The sequence below is a fragment of the Cajanus cajan genome, chromosome 7 (assembly GCF_000230855.2).
Source record: "Cajanus cajan strain Asha chromosome 7, NIPB_CcT2T_4, whole genome shotgun sequence".
Taxonomy (NCBI): Eukaryota; Viridiplantae; Streptophyta; class Magnoliopsida; order Fabales; family Fabaceae; genus Cajanus; species Cajanus cajan.
Window position 1 is genome coordinate 44,247,941 of NC_138523.1, and position 11,467 is coordinate 44,259,407.

General features: G+C 32.6%; 2 protein-coding genes across 8 annotated transcripts; both read right to left on the reverse strand.

The window, feature by feature from the left end:
* Nucleotides 1–531: 531 nt before the first annotated feature.
* Nucleotides 532–4,783, reverse strand: LOC109792332 (cysteine synthase). 6 transcript variants are annotated; one of them, XM_020351740.3, is made up of 11 exons: nt 4,700–4,783; nt 4,369–4,426; nt 4,137–4,246; nt 3,992–4,049; nt 3,413–3,676; nt 3,192–3,329; nt 3,043–3,094; nt 2,095–2,174; nt 1,259–1,318; nt 1,028–1,108; nt 532–890 (listed from the first exon to the last, which is right to left on the reverse strand). In XM_020351740.3, the coding sequence occupies exons 2-11, from the start codon at nt 4,405–4,407 to the stop codon at nt 801–803; spliced, it is 972 nt and encodes a 323-aa protein (XP_020207329.1). In that variant the 5' UTR covers nt 4,408–4,426; nt 4,700–4,783; the 3' UTR covers nt 532–800. The 6 variants fall into 6 exon arrangements, with proteins under 6 accessions (XP_020207329.1, XP_082915925.1, XP_082915924.1 ...); XM_083059799.1 differs by lacking the exon at nt 4,700–4,783 and adding an exon at nt 4,518–4,549; XM_083059798.1 differs by lacking the exon at nt 4,700–4,783 and adding an exon at nt 4,514–4,543.
* A 1,121-nt stretch (nt 4,784–5,904) lies between these two features.
* LOC109792315 (cysteine synthase) lies at nt 5,905–11,094 on the reverse strand. Of its 2 annotated transcripts, none has more exons than XM_020351718.2 (11): nt 10,957–11,094; nt 10,660–10,717; nt 10,420–10,529; nt 10,275–10,332; nt 9,198–9,461; nt 8,977–9,114; nt 8,826–8,877; nt 7,864–7,943; nt 6,660–6,719; nt 6,429–6,509; nt 5,905–6,289 (listed from the first exon to the last, which is right to left on the reverse strand). In XM_020351718.2, exons 2-11 carry the CDS (start codon nt 10,696–10,698, stop codon nt 6,200–6,202), a joined length of 972 nt encoding a protein of 323 aa, XP_020207307.1. In that variant the 5' UTR covers nt 10,699–10,717; nt 10,957–11,094; the 3' UTR covers nt 5,905–6,199. The 2 variants fall into 2 exon arrangements, with proteins under 2 accessions (XP_020207307.1, XP_020207311.1); XM_020351722.2 differs by lacking the exon at nt 10,957–11,094 and adding an exon at nt 10,806–10,950.
* Nucleotides 11,095–11,467: the final 373 nt, after the last annotated feature.

An 11,467-nucleotide genomic window follows, 5' to 3' on the forward strand; every position in this document is an offset into this window, starting at 1 on the left:
TTAATTGTCACATATTGTTAACCACAGTTAATTTTATTTCATAAATAAATGAACGAAATTTATATAATTTTTGATATTTAGTTAATAATACCATAAGGTTATAAATGTCTTGAATGTACATTGATCTTACTCTTTCGATTATAGTATTGCTTAGACAACAGCTTTTTTTCTTTCAAACAAAAAATACCCAAACTAACTGCTACGGATGGAAAAGAAGTTGGTTTGTACAAAATCTCCTGCAAGTTTACATAAAAGTTGAGGTTGCAACCTTTTTGACAGTATTATTCCTCACCATAAAAAGATACATTCAATCGTCAACTTGTATGTTGTGTGGTCATGGCCATATGGAGCCAAAGTTTTTCTTGACTTTGACAGATTGATCAACAAGGACATTGTGTACTACTAAGATATTTTGTTTGGACAGAATATTTACAAAAAAAAAATTAAAATTCAAACTTTTTAAAATTCTAATTCATGTTTTAAGAATTTTAAATTTCTTAAATTTCTAAAATTCTTCATCCACACACAACATTAGGGATTTCTGACCTTATGTTCCATTCAGAAGAGTATGGTCTCAACTTATTTGGCCTTATCATTTACAAGCATTTTGATCCTATTTGGATGAGCTCAAAACAACTTTTGAAATCTCATACAATAGGCTCATTTTCACATGCTACAAATTGAAATTGAGTAGTCAATCCAAATGTTATTTAACTTATTTTAGACCACACTACAGACAGTAGTGATTATTTAACGAGTACTCAACAAGCACTAACTTCAGCTATTTATGCTTATGCACCTTAATCAAATGTCATTTGTTCAGCTTCATGCCTAATGGATTCAAACAGTGGTGAAGATAAGTAACGTTCTCCAAAACTGGGAAAAATCACCTGCACAATAATGATTCCGTGTTCATATTAACAAAAAATCTGAAATTAAACCGCCAAACATTAAGTAATTTTTGGAAATTCATAAACAGTCATCTTATAATCCCATTTAACAAACTTATCGAATATTACAAACTTACAACAATGAGTTTTCCTGCATTTTCTGGTCTTTTTCCCACCTTTATTGCAGCAGCTGCTGCAGCTCCCGATGAAATTCCCATCTGCAAAAGACTTGTTCATATAATTAGAATGAAAAATAATAATTTGCATATTTGAAATTACAAATTTATATTGTTTATATTTATCAGGAAGAACCATATGGAAGTTGCTGTAAATCCAATATCAAGAATCACAAATTATTGTTACTATACCAGCAAACCTTCTTTCAACGCAAGCAGCTTAGCAGTTTCTATAGCCTCTTCACTTGAAATCTGTAGTTTGTAAAACCTTGTTGGTCAAACTAGAAAACCTTATATTAATAGCTAGAATAGCCTGTTTCGAGAGTCAGAGATTCAGAATTAATATGCCTGTCATTGAAGAATGGTGGATCACATATAATAAGACGTCAAGTCTATTTTCTTGACGTGAGATGACTCATTCTAAACTCGTGAGCTTCTCTGGCTCAATGAGTAGCTCATGAGTTTAATAATAATAATAATAAATAAACAACTATTTAAATTGGATTTTGTCCTGTTTAGCATACAGAAAAACAAAATGATAAAATAATCATCTGATTTTTCCTTGTTTCTGTTTTGCTTAATATCCATAATTAATTAATCTGAAACCTTTTTAATTTTTAAGCAACTCCTTCACATCATAAGGAACAGAAATATATTTCCCAAGGTGATAACAACCTGTGTATTACTTTTTTTTTATATTTTTTTTATTTATTTATATAGAAAGACATTTCTTATTAGGCATATAACAATTGAATTAATACAATTTGATATATTTGAAAAATATATTCAACATAATTACTGAACGATTATTTCACTTCCACCATTCCCTTTCGTTGAGTCAGTCAATTGTAAGTCAGACATATCTTCATGCATTATTCCAGTACATTCAGAGCAAAACATTAACAAACTATGAGGTTACACTTTGACCAATAGAAAAACAGAGAGACAGCTTAATCTAAATAAAAGGAAGTACCTAGTTTTTGGATAAAATTACAAACTGAATGCAATGTATTATTGTTGAGAGCTACCTGAATAACTTCGTCTAGAAGATTAACCTCCAGAATGGGGGGAATGATACCGGCACCAATTCCTTGGATCAGGTGCTTACCTTTGACATGTGTGCAAGTGAAAAAAAGGGTCAGCAAACAGCCTCAAGTGGTTGCCTAAGGACTGTTCAAGATTAAAGAATAAATATTTTAAGAATTTATGTATAACATCTGAAGGAAGACACGTTTTAACTATTTAAATGAATAACAACAACATTTAGTACAAAGATTACAAGTAAAGGCAAATGATAAACAGGAGGACTGAGTACAGCTCACAAATTCTAACATACAGATCAGTCAAGAATTTAACATGGCATATCCAAATTGGAAAACACTAACAAATGTCTAATTGTGCTGCCTGAGTTTCAAGTTTTTTTTCTAGGCCCTTTTTTACGGAACATAAATTCTATTGTTCAGAATATCTCAAATAGTTTCCAAGGATGATCCAATAAGCAGTTTGATATTAAAAATGCTTTTCTTGATGGATGACTCATGAAATCCTGCGTGAAATAACTACTACACTTAAGGGGTCCCATTGTTATTCGTTGTACAACCTAATTATTACTTCAATCTCAAGGAATCTAGAGCCATACTCCCTGTTTAAATAGACAGACCTCTTCCGTGACTTGGTAGCTGCAGGTTCTGCCCAAGTTCTACATCAGTCCACATGACCAGATGGTAAATTTGTTGACAAAGGGTCTTTGTCAGCATGGTTTTATTGTCTTTGTTCTAATTTGGACATGGTTCCAATTCTATAGTTCAGTGCATTTTACTTCAATATATTGCGATACAGAGATGAAGATAATATAATAAACGAATCTTGGAAGTCTTCGCTTTTAATCTTCCATGAATATGATAAACAGTACTTGCATAATGAAATAGCAATAGAAGACCAAGACCAGATAGAAATATACAGAATAGTAAAATCACCTGGCTGTCCTCCATTCAAAACTGCACTTTCAGCTGGTTCCACACCATACAGCTGGGAGATGTAGAAGAAAACATAGTTAGCATAGAAATCATAAGTCCCATGTTCACCCCAGCCAGCAAAGTAAAGTATGCATGATAAACAAATCAACCTTGATTTCTGGGTTTTTCTCCTTGAGGAATTTTCCAGCACCTGTTATTGACCCCCCAGTTCCTATCCCTGAAACCAAAGCATCAACTTTCCCTCCTGAGTCTCTCCAAATCTCGGGGCCTGTTGTCTCATAATGAATCTACAAGGATGAAAAATTAATCAGCTGCATTTTTTCTTAAAACGACAACCAAGTTAGGAATGTGGTGTGAATAAGGAGAATACATTTGGATTGGCAGGGTTTTCAAATTGGTTGAGCATATAACTGTGAGGTGTCTTCGCTAGTAGTTCTTCTGCCTTCTGAATAACACCATCAATTCCTTTGGCAGGGTCTGTAAGATATACCTCAGCTCCAAAGGCTCGCAGTATAATTTTTCTCTCGAGACTCACATAAGATGGCATTGTCACCATAAGTTTATAGCCCCTCAATGCTGCTATGAATGCCAATCCTATGCCGGTGTTACCACTTGTGCACTCAACCAGAACAGTCTTTTAAACCATTAGACAAAAATATTAAACTTACTTATATAGTATCTTCAACAATACAGACAACATAACAAGTGCCTCAGGTGTCAGGAGTGAAAAGGCCCTCCTTTTCAATATTACAAGCTGTAATATTGGAAAATCTCAATAAAACATGTTTATTGAATTTGACTATGATGGATAATTTTATGTTATGGACCGAGAATTTGAAAAATATTATTTTCCAAATTAAAGCCATGTTTAGAAGTGTATGTCTATATTATTACAGGCTCCAGGCCACACTAAGAATCTCCAGACATGGGTAACTTTAACAGAGCTAACCTTTCCAGGTGTAATAAGGCCTTTTTTCTCAGCATCTTCAATCATGCTCAGTGCAATCCTGAGCAAGAAAAAGAAGATTATCATTACAAATCCTCAAAAGAGATTCTAAAAGCATTACAGTTTGTGAAAACAAGGAATTCCTTGCCTATCTTTGACACTACAGCAGGCTTGCATGTACTCAAGTTTAGCAGCAATACGGGCTACACACCCGTCCACAATGTTGTTCAGATATACCATTGGTGTATTCCCTATCAACTGCACAATAAAGGGAAGAAAATAGCAACAGTTTTTTTTTTCTACTAAACATTAATTACCGTAAAAATGGAAGAATAGACAAGAGTGCTTAAGGTAAATGGAGGATGAAAAAATAACTCTACTTCAGTGGCATCTTTCTTGATTGCACATTGTGGCTCCATGCTATCTACTCAAAAACACCTACAAGTCAGAATATGTGAAGGTTAAGAAGCTAAGAACTTGTAGAAAATGCGAATAGACATTTTAGCATATCATTTAATTAGTCACCAACAATGACAAGCTCTGCCTTTTGATTCCCTAAACAAGTTCCAAAAAACTCAATTAAAATCTTTCAGAGACAAAAACCACCAGCTAAAGAAAGCACCATGACAGTTCAACAATCATTCAGCATGTATGAGCCAAAAATCAGAAACTCAAAGCACGAAATTTTGGAGATTGGAATATCAGAATTACCAAGTAGAACTTCACTTTTATGACCCAAATGACAGGAAGCCAAAACGTTGAAAACAATGATATTTTAGTGTTTCAGACTCTTCGAAAGAATAGTCAATCCACCTATGCTTAACCAAAATTTATTGAATTGGTTTAACTATTGTCAAACAATTAACTTACTTTACTTTTACGAGGACATATTATAATATTAGAAAATAAGATGGCGGGGTCTTTACGCTAAGATCCAAAAGCTATAATGTTATTATATTTACATAAGACAAAACCTTTGATGTCTGTGGCTGCCATAGAAAACGGGTCGATAACTCCAGCAATTTTAAATGTTCGTTTATTTCAATTTAAGAATCGTTCTACTTTGCCAAAAATCCTCACTATAAAATATAGATGCAGTTTATAAAAAAAAGTTATTCTTTATAGATTTTTTTTTTTTGACAGGAACTTATTGTTTATAGATAACCAATACTCTATACATATATAATTTGAATTTAATGACCTGTTTCGTAAGCGCCTATAAAATCATTATCAAATCAGAAATTTTACATGATCGATGGGTTGGGTAATATATTCGAAGTGTTACTTTTATTGCAATTTCTATATATAAAAAAATATGCAACATAAATAACCCGAATTGGGTAGTGGTTACACTCGACGATTTATTTTAAAATAAAAAAATCATGTATTTGGTCCCTGGCATGTCATGTGCAACAGCCTTTAAGTATCCATCACATGTTGCAAGTGAGATTATTCCTTGATTTAATGAATTAGAATATCCATGACCTTATAAAATAGACATACAAAATTAACCTCTATATATTAAACATAAATTTCTATATTATGTGAGAGTGTTTTTAAGAGTTTTTTTATAACAAAATAATTTATAAGAATTTTTTTATTTTTTATCTAATTCAATTTTTATTTATCATAATTATTTATATATTAAATAATATTTTAAAATAAATTATAAAAGATAAAGATAAAATCTTGTCACAATACAAATTATTTATCATAAATCTAAAATATAATTTATATATTTAAAAATATTTATGTATACTAATTTTAAATATAATTTATATATTTAAATATAATATTTATTTATATACATAATTGATTATAAATTTTAATTATATATAATAGATATGTCTCCACATGCTAAAATACTAGTAATTAAGAATAGACATACAAAATAATTAAGAAAAAGTCACAAACAATAAGGAAAATTAATAAAAGTATAATAAAGTTCATCATATAAATTACAAACAATGTGTATTATTGATGTTGTTCTTTAATTAAAATGGAACTTAACTTATTTGGCCTTATCATCAAGAAGTATTTTGATTCTATTTGGATTTGAAATCCTATACAAAGGGCTTATTTTCATAAGCTAGAAATTGAAGCTTAAAGTGTCAATCCCAATGTTATTCAACTTAATTTAGACCACACTACCGACAGTAGTGCTAATTTAACGAGTACTCGATGAGTACTAACTTCAGCTATTTATGCACCTTAATCAAATGTCATTTGTTCAGCTTCATGCCTAATGGACTCAAACAGTGGTGAAGATAAGTAACGTTCTCCAAAACTGGGAAAAATCACCTGCACAACAACAATTCAGCATTCACATTAACAAATATCTGCAATTAAACCGCCAGACAACATTAAGTAATTTTCGGAAATTCATAGACAGACGTCTTATAATCCCATTTAATAAAATTATTAAAGATTGCAAACTTACAACAATGAGCTTCCCTGCATTTTCTGGTCTCTTTCCCACCTTTATTGCAGCAGCTGCTGCAGCTCCCGATGAAATTCCCATCTGCAAAAAGACTTGCTCATATAATTAGAATGAAAAAGAATATTTGCATATTTGTAATTACAAATGTACAGTGTTCATATTTAACAGAAAGAACCATATGGAAATTACTGTAAATCCAATATCAAGAATCACAAATTATTGTTAACATACCAGCAAACCTTCTTTCAAGGCAAGCAACTTAGCAGTTTCTATAGCCTCTTCACTTGAAATCTGCAGTTTGTAAAATCTTGTTGGTCAAACTAGAATACCTTATATTAGTTAGCTAGAACCTAGAAGAGGAAACATTATGTAATTTCCATAAAATCTTAGCATGTTTCAAGAGTCAAAGATTCAGAATTAATATGCCTCTCTGTCATTGAAGAATGGTGGATCACATATAATTCAGATATGCTGCTTTACTCTATGTATAATATGTGCCAAGTGCATTATTATGTCACCCTAACTTTGATTAACAAACAAAACTAATCTAATGCGTTTGTTTTTGAGTACACAGAAATTAGAAAATGCCATTCATATCTCCTTTGTCCAAAGGGTTTACAGTCTTAAGGAGATCATTCCAAGACCATTAATTAAGCAACATAATCCTAAGACACATTTATCCTCAGATGATCTGACCAACAGTTTGAAAACTCTATCGTCCTAAAACTGTAAGACACCACCCTCAATGGTCACTCAAAATGAAACAGTAACAAGTCAACCTGTAAAAAGCAAAAACAGACTTGTATACTGCACCTGACACAAAAGTAAATGCGACAAAGTAAACTTCAGCTGCAAAAGTATTGTCCTACACCGAAATGGAAAACTCAACAAGAGGCAACCTACTTTTTTCTTTTTTTTTGGTATTATGAGGCTACCTACTTTGATTTGCCTACTCGTTCCAAAGGAACAAAAACTTGTCTTGCAGTATGATTTTTCCTTGTATCTCTTTTGCTTAATATGCATAATTAATTAATCTGAAACCTTTTTAAGTAACTCCATCACATCATAAGAAAAAAAATAAATTTCCCAAGAAGGAGATACCAACATGTGTATTACTTCTCTCTCTCTCTCTCTTAAAAAAGCATTTAAAAATTATTAAGCATATAGAAATTGAATTAATACAATTTGAGATATTTGAAAAATACATTCAATATAATTGCTAAACGATTATTCATTTCCACTATTCCATATCGTTAAGTCAGTCAATTGTGAGTCAGATAGATCTTCATGTATTATTCCAGTATATTCAGAGCAAAAGACTAACAAACTATGAGGTTACACTTTGACCGAGAGATAGAGAGAGACCTTAATCAAGTAGCCAGCTTTAGAATCAAAATTGAAAACTGAATACCAATGTGCTATTGTTGAGATCTACCTGAATAACTTCATCAAGGAGATTAATATCCAGAATGGGGGGAACGACACCGGCACCAATTCCTTGGATCAGGTGCTTACCTTTGACATGTGTGCAAATGGAAAAAAGGGTCAGCAAACAGCCTCAAGTGGTTGCCTAACTCCTAAAGACTGTTCAAGATTAAAGAGTAAAATTTTAAGAATTTATATATAACATCTGAAGGAAGACAGATTTTAACTATTCAAATGAGTAACAACATTGCCTGATTACAATTTAGTTAAACGATAAACAGGATGACTGAGTACAGCTTACAACTTCCAATATACAGGTCAGTCAACAATTTAACAGGACATATCCAAATGGGAAAACACTCACAAATGTCTAACAGTGCTACCTGAGTTTCAAGTTTTTTCCAGGCCGTTTTTGACTGAACATAAATTCTAATGCTCAGCATGTCTCAGATAGTTTCCAAAGGATGATCCAATAAGCACTTTGATGTTAAAAATGCTTTTCTTGAGGGCTGACTCAAGAAATCTTGTGTGAAATATCTACTGCACTTAAGGCGTCTCAGTGTTATTCATTCGATAACCTAATTATTACTTCTCTCTCAATGAATTTAAAGCCATACTCCTGATCTAAGCACATTGAAATAGACAAACTTGTTTTGTGTCCTAATAGCTGCATGTTCTGTCCAAGTTCTGCATCTGCCCACATGACCAGATAGTAAATTTGTTCACAAAGGGTCTTTTGGCAGCAGGGTTTCATTGTCTTTGTTCTAATTTGGACTTGGTTCTAATTCTACTATTCAGCACATTTTACTTCTATATATCATGATACAGAGATGGAAATAATATAATAAATGAGTCTTGGATGTCTTGACTTTAATCTTCCATGCATATGACGATGAGAGTCCAATAGTTATACAATGAAATAGCAATAGAAAACCAAATACCAGAGAGAAATATACAGAATGGTAATATCACCTGGCTGTCCTCCATTCAAAACTGCACTTTCAGCTGGTTCCACACCATACAACTGAGGGATGCAGAAGAAAACATAGTTAGCATAACAAATTATAAATCCCATGTTCACTTCCAGCAAAGTAAGTATGCATTGCATGGTAAACAAATCAACCTTGATCTCCGGGTTTTTCTCCTTGAGGAATTTTCCAGCTCCTATTATTGACCCCCCAGTTCCTATTCCTGAAACCAAAGCATCAACTTTCTCTCCTGAGTCTCTCCAAATCTCAGGGCCTGTTGTCTCATAATGAATCTACAATGATGTCAAATTTATCAGCTGCAATTTTCCTTAACACAACAACCAAATTAGGAATGTGTTGTGAATAATGAGAATACATTTGGATTGGCAGGATTTTCAAATTGGTTGAGCAAAAAACTATTAGGTGTCTTGGCCAGTAGTTCTTCTGTCTTCTGAATAAGACCATCAATTCCTTTGGCAGGGTCTGTAAGATATACCTCAGCTCCAAAGGCCCTTAGTATAATTCTTCTCTCAAGACTCACATAAGACGGCATAGTCACCAGAAGTTTATAGCCCCTCAATGCTGCTATGAATGCCAATCCTATGCCGGTGTTACCACTTGTATACTCGACCAATACAGTCTTTGCAACCATCAGTCAAAAATATTAAACTTAGATAGTATCTTTAATAATACAGACAGCATAATAAGTGCCTCAAAAGTGAAAAGGCCCTCTTTTTCGATATTATAAGCTGAAATATTGGAAAATCTCAATGAAACATGTTTTCTGACTATGATGGATATTGGATAATTTGAAAAACATTGTTGTCCAAAACACCAAATATTATTACAGGCCTGAGGCCGCACTAGGTAGGGTTGTTCATGGTTTGGATTTTTCAAAAAATCTGAATCAAGCTGTTCCATTTTATAAAAACTGTTTGATTAACTGAATTGTTTTTTATAAAATGGACCGGCTAGGTTTATTTTAAAAATGGATCAATTTTTTTTAAACTGAATTTGTTCAATACAATTTGATTATCCACTTTATACTCGTATATGATTCTCAGAATTTAGGGTAGAATAATTTTTCTTATTAATCTGAATTGATGGGTACAATCAAATAAATAGACAAATAACAAAAATAATCCCTAAAGTTTAGAGATTAAGATAAACTATAAATTAGGAAAAGATAAACTAATATATTTAAACTATATCTTAGAATCTTTACCAAAAAAAACTATATCTTAGAATATCTTAACACAGCTAATAAAACAGATTCTAATAAAACAGATTCTAACAATGATTCATTTTTATTTTCTTCAGGAAACCAAATTGAACTGAACTTTTTATAAAATGGATCGTTTTCTTTTTCAAAATGGATCAGTTTTTTATCTGCATCGGTTCAATTTTCTATTGGTTAAGTTCAGTTCAGATATGTAACTTTTACACAGCTAACCTTTCCAGGTGTAATAAGGCCTTTTTTCTCAGCATCTTCAATCATGCTCAATGCAACCCTGAGTAAGAAAAAGAATATTATCATTACAAATCCTCAAACGAGAATCTAAAAACCTTACAGTTTGTGAAACCAAGGAATTCCATGCCTATCTTTGACACTACAGCAGGCTTGCATATACTCCAGCTTAGCAGCAATACGGGCTACACACCCGTCCACAATATTGCTCAGATATACCATTGGTGTGTTCCCTATCAACTACACAATAAAGGGAAGAAAATAGTTAACAAAATCTTTCAACTAAACATTAAGGGGAGAAAAAACACCTCAATGATGGAAGAATAGACAAGATTGCTAAGGTAAATGGAGGATAAAAAGATAATTCTACTTCAGTGATGTCCTTCTTGATTGCACATTGTGGCTCCATGCTATCTACTCCAAAACACCTACAAGCCAGAAGAAGTGAAGTGTAAGAAACTAGAACTTGTAGAAAAAAGCAAATAGACATTTTAGCTTATCATATTAGTCACTAACAATGACAAACTGTGCCTATTGATTTCCTAAACAGGTTCTGAGCAACCCAATCGAAATCTTTCACAGACAAGAACCACCAAGGAAAGCATCATAACAGTTCAACAATCATTCAGCAGAGATGAAAATTTAGAGATTGGAATGTTAGAATTACCAAGTAGAACTTTACTCTCTTTTTTTTTTTCTGCAATGAAAGTAAGCCAAAACGCTGAAAACAATAGATGTTTCAGACTCTATGAAGAATAGTCAATCCACCGATTGTGTACTGAAATTTTTTTAATTAATAAAAGGATGAATTTTTTTTTGGTTAAAAACCTTCTCTTATAATTTTTTTTTTCAATTTAGTCCCATTTTAATTTTTTGTTTCAATTTGATCCCCAATAATTTAAATTATTACAATTTAGAACTTCCGTCCAAATGATTTAAACGGAGTTAACTGTTAGTCACGTGGATGTCAGGTGGATGCCACGTAGATGCCACATAGATGCGTAGGTGGATGCCAAATTTTTTTAATACACCTGAAACCAGAACGGCCCGTTCTGGTTGCACTCTTGGTGTGTTAATTTTGTACCTGGAACGGGCCGTTCCAGATGCAAATTAACACACCAAGAGTGTAACCAGGACGGGCCGTTCTGGTTCCAGAATGGTCGACCATTATAGTTCAC